We start from the raw sequence: 18,210 nt of genomic DNA on the forward strand, positions 1-18,210 counted from the left end.
GTTAATCAATTGGAAAGGACATTTTTGTATGCTCGTGAAGTCAAAGTACGCAACTATAAAACATTGCTGCATCGGGTCGCTTCCTTGTTGAGCTAATTGTTTTTTCACAAGCAGGCTACGTTACTAAAGTTAGACCTTAAGTCACGGAAACACTCAAATTCACTTGTTGTCGTTTAGTCGCCACACACAGCGTAATATTCCTGTTTTTCAAAGGCTATTTTTTAACAATACATGTTCTTTATTGTTCTTAACTTCTATCAAAGTTGGTTGTGAGAGCAGCAATGGGTGACAGCAAGGTAACAACATTTGAGAACCACTCTTACCTTGAGCACAATCTCCACCGTGAACACTGACGTGAAAACATAGTCGGCGTAACCCAGCACCTGCAGATGACAAGGCCAGGATCAGGATCGACTGAGTGGAGTGAGAGAAAGCGGAGGTGATGACAGCGTGACGAAATGCACGGCGCTCTCTGCTTGCTTACAATGTTCCTGAACGAGTGCGATTTGATGGGGTCCTCAGCGGCCAGAGAGATGCTGCTGAGGATGATGAAGATGAGGATGAAGTTGGTGAAGTAGGGGTGATGGATGAGGTTGTGGCAGGCGACTCGCAGGCTGAGATTTGGAAGGAGATTACAAGAACCTCAATTCAACTAGCGGTGGGGCTCAATGAAAACATATGTGCCCTTCAATTCAAATACAGTCATTGCTGTTCCACTTAAGTCCTGAAAGTGTCTGCAGAGAAAACTCTAACTGTTGCTGACTGTCACGACAAATCCAGAAGGAAACGTTTCCATGGTCTGTGGACTAAGAAGGCCAATAGGCTATCAGGCAACAAAGCAATGTGACTTTCGCTGGCTGTTCACACATTTCACACAGTCGCAGTGACTAAAAAACTGCTTGGAGATTGGGGAAGCAGCACTCTGCTTCCACTTCAGCCTATGAAATTGCTGTCAGAACCAAGTAAAAACGTCTTCTCTCAGCGACTGAGACAAGTGAGGCTTGTTTTTACTAGTGTTGACGTTGGTTTCTGTGTTCGCTGCAATATTCGTTTTGCATTTGAAGGCGATAGCGTCAACTCGAAGTGCTTCGGTGATGTGCAAAGCATAAGGAGCTCACCAGTTCTTCTTTCCAAGAATGAAGAAAGAGCTTCCGTCAGGAATGGGCACAATCTTTTCTTTGGGACCGGAGAACTCAGGCTTCAATGGGGCAACTCCTACAAGTACAAAGCAGGAATTATTATTCCGTTCTTCTATGACCATTTCTGGAAAATAAAACACGGCAGCCCCACCGTCAAGAGGCTCATAATCTTATGACCACTTGCACAATACAATGATGTCCGATAAAGGAGCTGTATCAACAAAAATCTTGTGCACTTAATTGCTCCAAAAATTATAGTTACACAAAATAATGTATCTTTGTTCATCTATTTGCTCAACGTTGACATAAATGAATGTGTATTGTACCGTAAAAAGAATGTTAAGACCTTTACACTGAAATGACATTGGACAAGAAATTGTTCAATGTTTTTAGGGGATCAAATAGGGACTGGGCGAGCAGCAAACAGTTAAAGTTATTCAAAGGGGGATAGGGTTTTTACATAAACATGGTTAAAAATTTGGGAAATGTGCGAGAGGCTCACAACATGTCGTGAATGGGAGCGCATTCTGTTAATTACTTACCCTCCAGCCCCTCAATGGCCCTCAGCTCCTCATTCTCCTGCCAGTCGTCGTCCTCGTTCTGCACACCAGACACAAGATGAGAGAAAATCATTTAGCTCACGCCGTTCTAATTTTACTTTGATAATAAAGTTACATTTCTTGTGATCAAAGACTTTACCCCTGCATCTTCGTCCTCTTTTTCGTCCTCGTCATCCCACTCTTCTTCGTCGTCTTTTTTCTCCCTGAAAAGCCCAAAGTGAGCTTTGTCTGAATGTGTTTTATTTTTCACATCGCAAGTACGCAGAACGAGCCTCAAACCTACTCGACTTTGTTCTGCTCGCCACCTCCAGCCAAGTTGTCAACGGCGATAGCCAAGAAGACATTGAGCAGGATGTCTGATCAAGCAATAAATTAAGTCAACTTGTTCAGCTCGGTCCAACAGACGCATACATTCCATTCGATGCTAATTACTCGGCGGAAAAGGATACAGTTACCACAGACAAACAGGATGACAAAGTAAATGCACACCACCATATTGGGAAAGACAGGTCCACCGTAGGCCATAATGCCATCATACATAACAGCGTTCCAGTCCTCTCCAGTGAGGATCTGAAGAGACCAGAGATAATCATGGAATAACCATCAAACATACAAGATGGGGGGAAAAAAACGTGTGGCTGTGTGAAATCACTTGAAAGCAAGTGAGCAGCGCTTGAGGGAAAGAGTCAAAAGTGCTCCTCTTCATTTGAGTCTCGTCAAAGTTAAATTTGCCTCCAAACAGCTGCATGCCGAGCAGGGCGAAGATGATGAGGAAGAGGAAAAGCAGTAGCAGAAGGGAACAGATAGCCTTCATGGAGTTGAGCAGAGAGTTGACCAAGTCAGACAAGGCAGCCCAGTGACTGAAAAGAACAAGATGTGGACAAACATCAGGAAAGGTGAAGGATGACAGTAAATGTAGTACATGCAGTGCTGGTGTAGGAAATCTACTCCATTTATTGTGGGGCTGGAATAAAATCGAACATATTTGGTTGGGCATAACACAGCAAGTAACGATTAGAGTAATATTCCACCCACACCGCAAAGATGTATACAGCGGGATCTGATCAACTTCGGTTCGAAGAGTAAAAATATCATACTTTACTTGTATGGTCCTCAGAGCCCTACTGATTCACCGTAATTTCTCGTGTATAATGCGCATTCCCCCTCCCCAAAAAATTGTCAAAGTCGATAGTGCGCATTATACATAGGTATAAGGGCAAATGGAAAAAAAACTTTCACATATTATAAATGTATGCCGCCATCTAGTGGTTATGAAAAAGCTGTACACTTACATTCCAAAATGCCATCGCCACCTAGAGGTTATGAGAAAGGTGTACACTTTCATTATAATAAGCCAGCGCCACCTAGTATACGGTCATTTTGATGCGGCAGAGAATGAAAGGTTAGGGATGCTTCAAGCTCCACTTTAATATGCTTTTTTTTATAGGGTTGTCAAAGAATGGAAAATTTACCGTAACTTTCTGAAAGGTTTCTAGTACATTTTCATTGGAAATGAAGCTGGGGAATTTTTGAAACAATATTAGAGCCAACTTTCAATATTCCCATTAACTCCCATAAATTTCTGTTGATTTCCAAGGAATGTTTCCAACCCTATTTTTTAAAGCCTTGCATCATCCAGGCCAGTGATTCTTAACTGGACCCAAAAGTGGGTTGCGGAGAGTAAAAAAAAAAAAAAAAAAAAAAAAAAAAAAAAAAAGAAAAAAAAAGTGCAGTTTGCAGACGACATTTCAAGTTAAATGAACGACATGAAAAAAACTACGTAGTTTTAGCAGCAGCGTAAGAATATGTGGTCATGCCGCATGCCATATAATTTTGAGGTCAACTTTGGAGGTGCGTATTATACATGGATGCGCATTATACACGAGAAATTACCGTACATACACTTACTGTAGCGGACATGCGCTCCGCAAATTGAGGCGCCACAGAGGCTCGTCACCACTTGAGAACCCTACTCCTCCACGCAGTCCTGCTGTGAGACGGCGACTATGACAACGCCTGGTGTACGTCAAGCGGACCTTAACCTAATTAGCAACTTCACGTCAAATCTTGATTCCTGTCTTCAAAAGACCCCTTCCCGCACCAAATGCTTGGGGGAGACTATGTGGTTAATATTAAAAACCTGCACGTGAGGCGCCACCAACTGGCATTGAGAGGAACTGCAATCCCAAGAATTTGTGGACGTGCCTTTGATGTTTGTTAACGGAAGATAAAAATGTCCGTTTTTATATCTTGCAAATTCTGTGGAAATATTCCAAATGTATGCCTTGGTGTCTGTCCCCATTCTCACTTTGACAGGTAAACTGGGAATTGCATTTTGATGGACAATTAGAAGGAAAAACATTCGCTAGCCAGATGTAAATACAACGAAAAATAAAAGCTAGGCCAATGTAGACGCCTCCTGAGTGTCTAATCTCTACAAATGAGCCAGAACAGTTAAGACCCCTTCATGCCGCCCAGCTACGGAAACATAAATATAAAACCGATTATTTACTGTTTATGAATCCAGTATGTTGAGGCTAAATTCTCAGAAGCAAGTCATCACCATAACAGTACACTGTGCTAAATGACTGACGCAGTACAACTGATGCATCTTTTTATGATCTTATTCGGTATGGTCGTATCATTTGTATTATAATAACTGGGCATGGTTTACATTTGAACATACAGTATGTTATCTTTTCAATTTAAGAGTTAATACTAATAATAGGTTTAACTACATTGAAGTGAACCTTTTCCTGATTCTGTGGCGCCCCCTAAAGGCCACTGCACCCTTACCATTTTCCCACATCGCCTCAGGGGCCAGACAGCTCTGCATGATCACAAAGAAGGTAATCATGAAGAACTGGATGGTGTAAAGACACCAACTCAGAAAGAACGGATCACTGAAGCAATGGAAATGATGAAGAATGAGTGGTAATTTGTGTCGTGTAGGTTTTTGTTCCTCTGCTTGTACCTTGTTAGTCAGCAATGAAAAAAAGGGAAAGGTGAAGAGGATAATGTGGATGACAGAAAAGATAACATGGGACATCTAAGGGGATAAAACTTCTGCCGGCTCTTACCGAGTCATCTTGAAAATCCGTAGCAGTCGGATGCAGCGGAGAACAGAGATGCCGATGGGTGGGATGAAGTCCCACTCTACCAGCAGCGTCTCTAGGATGCCGCCACACACCACGAAGCAGTCGAAGCGATTGAAGAGGGCCATGAAGTAGATCTGCAGGCCGAAGGCGTACATCTTCATCAGCATCTCCAGCGTGAAGAGCAGCAGCAGGATCTTATTGGCTCGCTCTGAGGAGACAAACAACAACTGCATGGAGGCTTTCTGTGATTTAGGGCGTACTCACACTAAGCCGTTGAGCTCACTTGAGACCACCTGCTGCAGTGGATATAAAAAGTCTACACACCCCTGTTCAACTGCCAGGTTTTTGTGATGTAAAACAATGAGACCAAGATGAATCATTGCCAAATCCCCATTAATATGACCTATTACCTGTCCACAGTTAAAGATAGTGAAGAGTTAAAGCAACAACAAACCCATTTGTATTACATATCATCCCGTCACACGATATGAACCGATAAGAGAATCGAGAAGGAATCGCCTCAATAAGCATTCATTGGGGAACACAATTTTTTTTGAGTTAGGTCTGACAGCTGTTTTTAACTCATTTTTGGGTGCGGAATGCAAAACTGATCTCAGTTTTTCTCTATCACGTCAACCTTTTGAACCATAGATCCCCATTTTCTTAAAAAATATGAAACATATTGTACTTAACAGATATGTGCTTGCTTTATAAAACTTTTCAAATATTAACATATAATGAAATATGAAAGAAACACGCATGACTGCAATGTTTATTTAACACTAAGTGCCAAGTACGTAGTATTATATTATCAAACCATAATTCTAAACTGGTATTACTAAGCCTACTTTTGGCCCACATTTGATCAATAACGCTCCTCTTGCCACTTTTTATGACAAGTGCTAGCTTGCATGACAAAAATAAGCAACCACATCAACATAAACAGCCACAGAGTAAGAAAAGGTCGTAGCATGAGTACGCCCTTTCAATTTGAAATCAAAATGGAAGGACAGGCTTCCTACCTTGCATTTCTGTGAGCCACTTTGGCTGCCCGTAATGCTCGGAGGCACTGGCCACCGTGTTGAGAAACACCAGAAGAAGAACCAGCCAGTAGAAGTTGGTGGTCTTGACGGCCACGCGGCAGTTCTTCCTGAACGTGTGGTTCAACTGGCATAATTGGTCGCTAAGGAAAGAGCAAAGTGTGTGTTTTTAAAAACAAGCTTGCATTGAATAATCGTTGCACAAATTTCCGTCTTCTACCTACAAGAGCTGAAAGCAAACGAGCTTTTTTTTTTGTTTTACTTGGGTGGTGTTTGGCTCTCATTAATTAGTTCATATAGAATTGGCCAAATTGTGGATGGTGTAAATGTGCTGTGGTTTAAAAGAAAATAAATAAACATGGCAGTTTGGGTCAAGATCTTACCAGAAGCTGTTGGCCATCATCTTGGCCCTGGAAAACAAAAAAACAAAAAACAAATAAAATGTGTGACATGAGAGTGAAACAACAATTGACCTTCCTTGAAATAAACAATATAGTTTTGTATTTAGCAGCTCATTTACTATGATTCTAAAAAACAGGTGCAATAAAAAGTAGTTTTTTACCACGAAGGTTTTGGGAGAGCACCCCAAGTGCAGTTTGAAGTGATGGAATTGGAAGTGTAAGTGGAAGATACACCTATTACTGAGTTACAGAAAACTAATTTTGGGGAAGTCAGCAACTGCATACTGTGTATGTTTTGTCTGTCTTAATCTGTCCCATGGGCGTGGGAATTGGATTTACTGTATTTCACCATTTCGAATAGCAATGAAAGGCGTTTTCTCCTGTCATATGGCATCACTCCTTGTGACTGGCTTCAATCCAACCGTTAGATCATTGAGAAGGCTTCAGAATTGCCTCATTGAGTAGACCGTGTTGTGATTCTTTTAGCAGCCTAATATATTGGTGGACCAGCCAGGACACATCTGATGTTGTGTTAGCACTAGTATGTGATGTGCTTGGACACATTTTTCAACACACTAAAATAATCAGATAAAGTATATATCAGGATGAGATGTAGGTTTGTTAAGATTGAGGACGTAGAGTACATTCATTGGCAAAAAATGAATAGCCGAGCCCGAGAAGCTGCATGGATGTTCGTGACATCGCCACAACAGAAGCCAGAAAGAAGGCAACCGCGGCAGAATGAACGGGAGAAAGTTGAGCGATAGCCAACGCAGCGCAGCGGATGACGAGAGCTTGTCGGCTAGCCAGTCAGCCATAATTGTATGCCATCTTACATGAGTGAAGCGCAGACGCCGCTGTCATCGTCGAGGTATGCAATGTCATCATCCGAGTCTGATTCTGTAGGAAGGTAGAGGCTGTTAGAGAGAATGAGATGGACATGACGAAGTGACGACCCGGTGTCACAGCTGGCATACCTCCATCCTCACTCTGTTTGTACCAGCCAAACTTCTTCATCATCTTCTTCTTGGCGATTGCAGCTCCTTTAGGGAACAAATGCAGGCAGATGTCACGAAACAAAAGAGCATGTGCCCATGTTTGGGTCTAGATTTGCATATACGAGGTTTTGACAAGAAAGAAATGAGACTGCGGCAGCCATTCATCCCTCAATGACGATTTGCTAACTATTTACATATATCACAAGGTGGTGGCACTAACATGGAGCGAAGAATCCATCTGGAATTCCTGTTCAATTCCTGTTTTGTTGTACCACATAAAGACTCACGCATCTACTACATAAGCCTCTTGGAGAGGTTTGACCCTGATATGGAATTCATGAGTGTTGAAGGAGTTATGTAAATTATGTACAATATATCTTAAATTTGACATTTTTGAACATGGCGTTTTGGAAATACTAGAATTTTCGGAATGTGGAAAATATTTTTTAGTTGGACTAGTTTGAAACAGTCAACAAATGTTGAAGGAGGAAGGAATAATATAGAAAATGTTTTAAGTTGTCAATTTTGTATGTGGTAAATAAGTGGAATTTTGTGAAAAATGTGGAGGGTTTGGAAAAACATTTTCTTGTAATGGCTTGAATTAGACTTTACACCGATTTTATCGGGTTGATCGGTATCGGAGGATATTCAGCATTTTATGCTGATTGTCTTTAATGTCATAATTTACTTTGCCTCACCGCATACACAATATATTTGAACCCAAAAGGCTAGTTTATTTTTAGCCTTGTCGTGTGTCTTTTGACATAGTATTGGAAATATCTGACGGCCAATAAAGTTATTGGGGAAAAAATGATGGTGGTGTGGAACAGACAACACGTCTGAGACAGACAACACGTAATTTTTATTGAGCAATTAAGTATATACGGTGAATGAACGAACAGGTCATTTAAACAGACACATTCCTCCATCTTGTGATTGTTTTTTTAAACTCGCTGATCGGTGAATATGTTCACGTTAGAATGGTTTGAATCGGTGGAGTAATGTGGAAGTAGTTGGATGCCGAAGAAATTGTGACAATAAAAAAATAGGAATAACGTGTGAATGCTGCAACTAACGTTTATTTCCTTCTTCATCCACATCCTCTGCCTCTATGAGCCAGTCCATGTAGCCGATCATGTCTTCCTCCATCTGCTTGCTCTCTTGTGCCTTCTGCAGCTCCCCACGTGCCACAGCCTTTTCCCTTTCCTTTGAAAACTCTCTGTGCACATACAAAAAAAAAACAACACGTCAAGACTGACCTCTGATTTTATTGTCACACAATGACAATAGTGCCAGTCCACCTACCCGCTCAACACTCCCAAAACAAGATTGATGATGAAAAACGAACCAAAGATGACCAGCGAAACAAAATACACCCAAGGAATCTCATAACCGATGGCGTCGTTCATCTTTGCACAAAGCCGGAAAAGAGCGAATGTGGGTATTTTATCAGAGAAAGGCAGTCAAAGAAAGGCAGGAATGTGTTACCCAGTAGAGCACATCTGTCCAGCCTTCCATGGTGATGCACTGGAAGACTGTCAGCATGGCAAAGAAAATGTTGTCGAAATTTGTGATGCCGCCGTTGGGACCCTCCCACCTGCCCCTGCACTCGCTGCCGTTGCTGACACAGAAGCGACCACTCCCTGCGAACGCGCAAGGGGACGGGTCGTCCTCCACCATCATTCCTGCAAGCAAAACATATGCACAGGCGGCCAGTATAATACAGTCATGTAGACACAAACAAATAAGAGTACTACTTTACCGTGATGCAGTAAGCTGCTGTAACATTAGTCATATTTCATAGAGGATAAAGAATATATGCCTGTGAATATTGTGATATTGCGTATCTACATGTGGTATTCCACCGTTTGTGTTCAAATATCTATTGCTGTTAGGGTCATAACACCGCAACTATTGATGCTAAGTATTAGCCCGCCCATCAATGGCGTTTTTCATTTCATGTCAGCTTTAAGCTAGCAAAGGCATTCTTCTCATTCGTCTTCTCAAACGCAACGTTGTTTGTGGATTTTGAATACACAATGTATAATTCTCTTTGTTTTACGTCTGGTTTGACAGTAAACTTCACCTGAGAGAGGTACTAAGCAGCTTGAAGCCTTGTTTTTTAAAAAAAAACGGTTTACTATTTGCCAACGTGCTGATTGTTGTGAAAGGAGTTGAGTTGAGTTCACTGCCAACATACAGGGCTCGTAACCTCAAATAAAATCAGCCGAATGATGGCGCGTACTTTTCGAAAATCTCGAAAAAGTCGGGTCACTCGTATCCCGAAGCACCATTGTACAGGGTGGGCCACAATTCGTGACTCACTTGTCTGAATATACAGTATGCTTAGTAGGGCTGTGTACGAATCGGTGATGACTCGATTTGGGATTCGAGTGGGGGTGGAAATCCAATCATCGAATCAGAATTTTCCTAGAATATCACACTACTTTATTCTGACAAGAAGAGCAACTGCTGCCGTGCCACATTTACTAAAAAAAAAAAATACAAACTATTTCATGATTTTTAGTTCATGGCCGACGCCATTTCGACTTGCTGCGCATAGTTTCTGCGCATGTGCGCAGTTGTAGTTTGCTCTTGCAGTATATAATGGATCTTGGGTGCAAATTGCGAGACGATAATCTCCGCGTGAGGAGGTGTCCGATAGCCGAGCCCGGGAAGCTGCGTGGATGTTCGTGACATCGCCGCAACAGAAGCCAGAAAGAAGGCAACCGCGGCAGAATGAACGGGAGAAAGTTTAGCGATAGCCAACGCAGCGCAGCGGATGACGAGCGCTTGTCGGCTAGCCAGTCCGTTAGCTAGCTAGAAAGGACGGCGCTTGTCACAGCTGGCAAAGGTTGTACAGCACCGAGACAGGCGCAAAAACCAACCCCTTCTACCTTTGGCCACGCTAAGGATCCTGATAAGACATTTTAAACTAAAAAGACTAACTTTTGTTTTGGCTCCCATTTTTCACATTTCACTCAAATGTTCCCAAATCTGTCTAAAGCTGTGTTAGTGAGCATTTGTCCTTTTCCGAGATCATCGGTGTCGAATAAGATGCTGATTAGACGGCGTGATTATTGCACAGGTGTGCCTTGGGCTTCCCACTCTAAAATGTGCCGTTCTACTGTACTGCATGCGCATCTAGAGCGTCCCAAAAATGCTTAACGGATGACCTACCCGGTGAGTATGCTGACCATGCAAGAACTGGAATGTTTGGGATATTTGGTTGGGATAACCTGGGATGTTGATCGTTTGTTCAAAATGTGAGCAAAAACACACAGTTGTGTTTATATTTTTGTTCCGTATACTGTATGTACACACAGTATGCATGTATGTAGTTGAGCCTGTATGTACAATAATAACCCTGTGCGGTTCAGAGAGAATCCAATCGAGCACTCAATTCTTGTTTTAAAAACGTACTGAAGATGTCATCATTCCACCCAGGAACAAGAGCGGCTCAAATCAACCATTAAAAGCCCAAAATGAATCTGACGTTTGCTCTCATGATGATCTTGAGCATAAATTATGAGTCCATGTCTGCCAAGTAGTGATGTTTGTAGAATATAACAGTCCAAGGAAGTGAGCAGAAACCTGTGCTGGAGAAGAAGCACGTCTTGTGCATCCTGCCAATAAAAAGCTCCAAGCCGATGATGGCGTAGATGATGATGACAAACATGACCAGCATACCGATGTGAAGGAGCGGGACCATGGCTTTCATGATGGAATTCAAAACAATCTGTAGACCTGGCAAAGAGTATAAACACATTTTAGCTCGCAGCGCGACAAAAGCAGTGAGGCAAGATGGAAGCGAACGCACTCGGCACTCCGGATACGAGTCGGAGTGGTCTCAACACCCTGAAGGCTCTCAGAGCTTTGACGTCCAGGCCTCCGGGTTTTCCCGCAGCGTGATGGGCCTCTCCTGGCTTGTGGTCTGTCATGCCCTCCGCTATGACACTGAACAGCCTGTGCAAACACAACATTAGCAAAGGACCTCGCTCAACAGAATGACACTTTCATCGACTATAGGGGTTGAACTACTAAAGAATGTATTGCAGTCGACTATCATGTGACGAAAGTCTCGTCGTAGTCGATTTAGCGATGACGACGTTGATATTTTTTCAGCACAGCACAGCATAGCGGACCGTAACCTTTTTAGCACCATGCGCCAGTTTCACGTAAAGATATGTTTTGACGGACAACTATAGAAACAAACTATTGAAAACACAATTCATCATTAGGGATGCAGCTATTGAATATTATTTTAATCTAATATTCTATTGACTATTCCATTGATTAATCGAATAACATTTCGTCCATCCATCCATCCGTTTTCTGAGCCGCTTCTCCTCACTAGGGTCGCGGGCGTGCTGGAGCCTACACCCTGAACTGGTTGCCAGCCAAACCGACTACAAGTATTTGTTTTTCCATAAATTAAGTATGATTCGGTTACTGGTTTGGTCCATAACATAGAAAAGAGTGAAAATTTTTTCTCTTTGTTTTCTAAAGTAAAAGCAGATGTTTACAAATGTCTTATTTTGACTAAACACAAACATAATCGGTCTGCTTTCATGGAGGACTACAGAAACCAGCGAATGTCTAAATGATTAATCGATGATCAAAATAATTAATTCAAAATCGATTTGTTGTTGATTAATTGATAGACTGTTGAACATCTAAAGTCATTCAATACTTTATGTGTCTTAGACATCAACAAGCACTCAATTACCCAACAATGACGATGATAAAATCAAGCAAGTTCCATCCGCTGCGTATGTAGGCGCTGGGGTGCATGACTAAACCGTAGGCGAGGATTTTTGTGAACGTCTCGATGGTGAAGATGACGAGGAAGACATACTCCACTTGTTCCTGAAAGCATATAAAAACATCATGCAGGGATTGTCACTAAATGCATCAGACGCCACAAAATGTCATGCAGTGGTGCCTTGATATACAAGTGACCCGAATTACAAGTTTTTGGAGTTGTAAGCCATCATTTGACCGATTTTCTGGTTTTGACATGCGAGCACAAATTTGAGATACGAGTGCTGTACGGTGGCAGTGAACTCAACTCACTTGACAACAAGCAGCAGTTTCGCAGATAGTGAACAATTTCATTAAAAAGGAAAAAAAAAAAAAAAAGGCTTCAAGTTGTTTAATGGCACTCCCAATTGAAGTTTACTGTCGAACGAAATGCAAAACAAAATGAATTGGACATTGCGTACGACACAACCGAACAACTTGGGCTTAAGGATGCCGCTGCTAGCGTCATGCTAACACATAATGCAAAGCGCCGTTTACCTGATTAGCGTCGATACACAGAAAATACCACAGTACTCACGGCATATATTCTTTAACCTCTGTGAAAAACGACTAATCTTTTTGCAGCTTATTAAGCCACTGAGAGAAGTGGCGACTCTTCTTCGTTTGGCTGTATGACTATTATACAGTATTGTCCCTAGTGGCCACGGTGGGCACACCAGAAGGAGCAGCACTATAAATGGAAACGCAGCGCTAAATCATGATGCACAACTGTTGAATTCTTTACATTCTATTTAATGATGTTATTACATGTGTTTTTCTGTAAAATATTACAGAGATATTACTTTTTTTTTTCTTTATTAAGAAAACCCCACAATTTTACAACAACATTGGAGACCCAAATGTGAACTTGCTCAGCCCATGTATGAAATACATTGTCAAAGGGCTGTTTGTGTGCTGGCGTACTAACCTCTTAACCCACTGCCTGCTTAAGCCAGTAACCCAATCCTTTTTGTGAAACCTGCTGCTTAAGTCGTCTTAGAAGTGCAACCACTCGGCTTGCGCCTCAGACTGACACACGGAGGAGTGGCATTCAGACCAAAAATAAATTAAAACAAAAAAAAAAAAAAAAAAAAGATTTTAATTTGATCCAACTGTTGATGTGTATATGTTTAAAAGTCGTCTTAGCCTAAATCCAATAAAGAGATCTACTGGCATCTCCCTTGATGACCTTGTACAATAAAGCATTATGTAAATGCTTGAGCATGCATTGATTACAAAACAATAACCACTTAATGTACTTATTAATTGACTTACTTCAATTACTTCATGATGCTTACACAAGGACAGAAGACCAGGGAGTCTATAGTGAAGCCAGAAAGGCAGATGGTTGGTATTTAAGTCACTCAGCTGAGGGTTCCCCCCGCCCTCTAATGCAATGACTGTTGAACACACCAGTATTACCTTCTCAGCAATTATTCACACCCTCCCTTTTATTTTATTTTTTGTACAAGAGGCCCCAAAAGAAATACCTTGAATTATTATTTTTTTTGTCCCAATAGTTTGGTCACGTGACAGGTCTTTGATTCATATTCCATTATATGTAAACTCACTCTTTTGCCGTTTTTTTCGGATGAACAATTTATGACGCCGAGATCCTGCTTAAACGAGTATTGAATATAACACCTTTGCTGCTATATTTTAATACGGTACTTTTAATAACATTGGTTCTTCATTAGTTTTTTTACTCATCAAATACAGGTGATGGAGAATGAGAACGACTGTTAAAACCAGTTTCTTTCTGATCCATCTGCTAAATCATTTACAAATATTTTCACACCAATATGAGTCAATCAAAATTTAAAAAAAATACACTGGGAAAGAAAAAGTAAGCTGTTTGCAAGTGTGCAAACAAATTTCCAATAATAATCTTATCAGGGACCACATGGGGAATTAATGCAAAATGATAGGGCCATCAAAGACCCCTAATGATGACGACAAACAATGGACTTCGTTTTCCCTTGCCCGGACGCGGGTCACCGGGGCCCCCCACTGGAGCCAGGCCTGGTGGTGGGGCTCGAAGGCGAGCGCCCGGTGGCCGGGCCTGCACCCATGGGGCCCGGCCGGGCACGGCCCGAAAGGGTAACGTGGGTCCCCCTTCCCATGGGCTCACCACCTGTGGGAGGGGCCATAGGGGTCGGGTGCAGTGTGAGCTGGGCGGTGGCCGAAGGCGGGGACCTTGGCGATCCGATCCCCGGCTACAGAAGCTGGCTCTAGGGACGTGGAATGTCACCTGTCTGGCAGGGAAGGAGTGTGTGAGGTCGAGAAGTTCCGACTAGATATAGTCGGACTCGCCTCCACACACAGCTTGGGCTCTGGTACCAGTCCTCTCGAGAGGGGTTGGACTCTCTTCCACTCTGGAGTTGCCCACGGTGAGAGGCGCCGAGCAGGTGTGGGTATCCTTATTGCCCCCCGGCTCGGCGCCTGTACGTTGGGGTTCACCCCGAGAGGGTAGCCTCCCTCCGCCTTCGGGTGGGGGGACGGGTCCTGACTGTTGTTTGTGCCTATGCACCAAACAGCAGTTCAGAGTACCCACCCTTTTTGGAGTCCTTGGAGGGGGTGCTGGAGAGCGCTCCCACTGGGGACTCCATTGTTCTGTTGGGGGACTTCAATGCTCACGTGGGCAATGACAGTGAGACCTGGAAGGGCGTGATTGGGAGGAACGGCCCCCCCGATCAGAACCCGAGCGGTGTTCTGTTATTGGACTTCTGTGCTCGTCATGGATTGTCCATAACGAACACCATGTTCAAGCATAAGGGTGTCCACACGTGCACTTGGCACCAGGACATCCCTAGGTCGCAGTTCAGATGATCGACTTTGTGGTCGTGTCATCGGACTTGCGGCCACATGTCTTGGACACTCGGGTGAAGAGAGGGGCGGAGCTGTCAACTGATTCACGAGTGAGGGAAGAATGGAACGGGAGATCGACAGACGGATCGATGCAGCGTCTGCAGTGTTGCGGACTTTGTATCGGTCCGTTGTGGTAAAGAAGGAGCTAAGCCGAAAGGCGAAGCTCTCAATTTACCGGTCGATCTTCCGTTCCTACCCTCACCTATGAAGAACGAGATCCCGGATACAAGCGGCCGAAATGAGTTTCCTCCGCAGGGTGTCCGGGCTCTCCCTTAGAGGTAGGGTGAGAAGCTCGGTCATCCGGGAGGATCTCAGAGTAGAGCCGCTGCTCCTCCGCATTGAGAGGAGCCAGATGAGGTGGCTGGGGCATCTGATTCGGATGCCTCCCGGACACCTCCCCGGTGAGGTGTTCCGGGCACGTCCCACCGGGAGGAGACCCCGGGGACGACCCAGGACACGCCTGAGGGACTACGTCCTTCGGCTGGCCTGGGAACGCCTCGGGATCCCCCCGGAAGAGCTGGATGAAGTGGCTGGGGAGAGGAAAGTCTGGGCGTCCCTGCTAAAGCTACTGCCCACACGACCCGATCCGGACAAGCGGTAGAAAATGGATGGATGGATGGATGGATGGATGGGGCCACCCTGCAATGGGGAAGAAGCTATCATCCTACAAGAACAGTAAGTTGTATTTATTCAAGCAAAACAGTTGTAATACAATGAGAATTAAATCATCTTTTGAAGACAAAAATCCTGACTACATTCCCCCCCCCCCCCCCTTTTTCAGTATTGCCCTAATATCCCTCTGAACTATTTCTTTCTTTCTTTACATTAGTCTGCTGGCATGGCCGCTTTCGAGTGCCTCATTGTCAGCCATGAGTGCACACGTCACCAACAGAAAGGCGGAAAAGCAAGGAGGGTGATTATTTATTTTGTATTTTTTTTAAGTCAGACTTGACAGCCAACATGTGGACCGGGGCTTCGGGCAGGCGTGGCTGTTTCAGAGCGCCTCCTTGTCGCGGCGACCGACGCAGTGGGATATTTTCCAGCCACCGGAGGCTTTTAAAGAGAGATATTTTTGCAGCTCAAACATGTAGTTATGTGTCGGCATGAGAAAGAGGGTAGAAAAAGTAGACAACAAATTCCCACGTCGTGAAAGCGGTATTTGATTGACAGCAGGGACGGAGCAAGGAGGTGGTCATAGACTTAAGGGTGGCCACCCCGATGGCCACTCACCTCCCGCATGGGCAATCGTCTGTTAAAAAATTCTGGTCAAATTGTTATCACCTGTGGTTTGTCAAATTCACGTACATATTTACAATACACCCATACACTGAGTCGGCTCTTGTGAGAACGCACCAGTTTGTGATTGGTCACATTGGAGTCATCATCTGGGTATGGCTTGGTGACCCCCATGGCCACACAGTTGGCAAAGATGGCAAGAAGAATGAAGATATCAAAAGGTGTGAAGATAGTGGTTAAGGAATGTTTGCAACAGTTGCATCGCGTGTGTGTGGGATTTTTGAAATTTGAAAATGGCAACAAAACACAGAAAAGGATATTTCCACTCCACCAGGGCCAGTGCCGCCATGCGTATGGGGTTGCTGAGGGTGAGGCAGCAGAGGGCTCTGGGTGCTCGGAGGGCAGACTTGTTGGCCTGCATCGCCTTCTTTGCCCCCCCGCCTCTTTTTTTGGTGGAGCCGGTCGACCCCAGGGTGTCTGATTTCCCTCCATCGCCCGACGGAGGGGCTTCTGCCAAAAATAACGAGAGCGGGTACACGTGTTTCAAAGGAATATACATGAAAGCACATAAAGAGGATACGAAGAGTCTACGCACCCCTGTTCAAATGCCAGGTTTTTGTGGTATACAAAAACGAATCGTGGAACAGCTGAACTTTATTTGGGGTTAATCAAAGGCAATTTAAATAGTGGCAGGTGTGTGATAACTCCCATTAAATATGAGTTGGAATGTGATTGGTTAGTTCTGAACACAGCCACCTCCTCAGTTATAAGGGGGTGTGCACACTTGCGCAGTTACATCATGGCAGTTATTTATTTTTACTTACACTCTCTAAAAGAAATTCATGTACATGTTGGAAAAAGTTTAGAAGTGATTTAACGCTGTCTCGTTTTTTTTTTTTGGTATCACAAAAACCTGGCATTCAAACAAGGGTGTGTAGACTTTTGACATCCACTATGACTATGCTAATTGCTTGGAGTGTAACAGTAGGGCAAAAATCACATTTCATTCTTCAGTACGTACCATGCTTGGAAAATAATGGTTTGGTTCACATGTGTCACAGTAAAGGAGCAGAATGCGAATTAAACTGCTTATCTTTTTTGTACAAAAGGGAACAGATTTCGTGACATTTGAAATGAAACAAGAAACAGATTCAATCTTTTCTTTTGAGAAAAGCGCAACATCAATAGTTTTGCCTTCTTTTCAGGAAAATGAACAACCCAGATAAGTGCCACGGTAACAGTTTGAACAATGCCGACTCGTATGCTATAAAACACTAATAATGCCATTTGTTATCGCTTCGGCGCCAATCTGAGCAGCCTGGGGAAGCGCTGCTTCATCAAATGTCGTTGGAAGTTCCATTTTTTTGTTTGTGTGTGTGTGCTAATCATTCATTTCAAAGCCATGGTGTGGACAAACAGACCAATAAACAGAAATATCCCTTTCATTGGTTGATATGAACAATATACTGCGCATTTTAAGAAACGCGCGTGGTTATGTGGCTGCAGACTGACATTGAGTGGTGCAGGCCTCTGTGATAAGATAAGATAAGATAAGATAAGATAAGATAAGGCCGGATGTGACCTAGTTGCTAATAGGGGCAAACGTGGCCAAGAGGCGGCTCAGGTCCATTGCACACCTGTTCCAAAAGCCAGCCCCCGCACAGACCCTTCACCCTGCAAGTGCAAACGACATCAGAAAAGGTGAACAAGACTTCTAAAAGCCCATGAAACTATTGAAGCAAACGCAGTCACTGGAAATTCATTCGTCACTATCCGGTATTTGCTTCGCGCAGCATATGCGGACTAGCAGGTGCGGACATTGATTATTATTATAATTTTTTTTTTTTTTTGGAACATTGAAGCAGGGGTCCTACCTTTCTTCGCCCCCTCCATGTCCGTAGTTTACCAACACCCTCACCCCCCCCCCCCACTTCGGGATCGCGTGATTTCCTAAAGGACACACAAAGACAGCACACGAAAAGTTTGGGCGTGTGCGCAGCAGCCTCTCATCATCATCGTCATCATCGTCATCCTCGCTGCATGTGCGCGAACGAGCTGCCAGCAACG

General features: G+C 43.6%; 1 protein-coding gene across 2 annotated transcripts in view; it reads right to left on the reverse strand.

Annotated features, from left to right (window-relative positions):
- The window catches only part of cacna1fa (calcium channel, voltage-dependent, L type, alpha 1F subunit a), a 38,179-nt gene extending 20,120 nt beyond the window's left edge, over positions 1 to 18,059 (reverse strand). For both annotated transcript variants that reach the window (XM_061674374.1, XM_061674365.1), the window contains exons 1-22: positions 18,018 to 18,059; positions 16,463 to 16,653; positions 16,261 to 16,365; positions 11,966 to 12,105; positions 11,057 to 11,202; positions 10,831 to 10,983; positions 8,725 to 8,921; positions 8,542 to 8,645; positions 8,313 to 8,455; positions 7,216 to 7,281; positions 7,075 to 7,138; positions 6,221 to 6,247; positions 5,820 to 5,980; positions 4,780 to 5,005; positions 2,352 to 2,559; positions 2,149 to 2,269; positions 1,983 to 2,055; positions 1,839 to 1,902; positions 1,682 to 1,739; positions 1,119 to 1,215; positions 485 to 614; positions 324 to 383 (exon numbers count right to left, since the gene is read on the reverse strand). In XM_061674374.1, the coding sequence (XP_061530358.1) occupies positions 324 to 383; positions 485 to 614; positions 1,119 to 1,215; positions 1,682 to 1,739; positions 1,839 to 1,902; positions 1,983 to 2,055; positions 2,149 to 2,269; positions 2,352 to 2,559; positions 4,780 to 5,005; positions 5,820 to 5,980; positions 6,221 to 6,247; positions 7,075 to 7,138; positions 7,216 to 7,281; positions 8,313 to 8,455; positions 8,542 to 8,645; positions 8,725 to 8,921; positions 10,831 to 10,983; positions 11,057 to 11,202; positions 11,966 to 12,105; positions 16,261 to 16,365; positions 16,463 to 16,653; positions 18,018 to 18,036 (2,553 nt within the window). In that variant the 5' untranslated portion in view covers positions 18,037 to 18,059. The remainder of the gene's footprint in view (positions 1 to 323; positions 384 to 484; positions 615 to 1,118; positions 1,216 to 1,681; positions 1,740 to 1,838; positions 1,903 to 1,982; positions 2,056 to 2,148; positions 2,270 to 2,351; positions 2,560 to 4,779; positions 5,006 to 5,819; positions 5,981 to 6,220; positions 6,248 to 7,074; positions 7,139 to 7,215; positions 7,282 to 8,312; positions 8,456 to 8,541; positions 8,646 to 8,724; positions 8,922 to 10,830; positions 10,984 to 11,056; positions 11,203 to 11,965; positions 12,106 to 16,260; positions 16,366 to 16,462; positions 16,654 to 18,017) is intronic.
- Between the last annotated feature and the right edge of the window lie 151 nt (positions 18,060 to 18,210).

Source organism: Phycodurus eques, chromosome 1, assembly GCF_024500275.1.
Source record: "Phycodurus eques isolate BA_2022a chromosome 1, UOR_Pequ_1.1, whole genome shotgun sequence".
Lineage (NCBI taxonomy): Eukaryota > Metazoa > Chordata > Actinopteri > Syngnathiformes > Syngnathidae > Phycodurus > Phycodurus eques.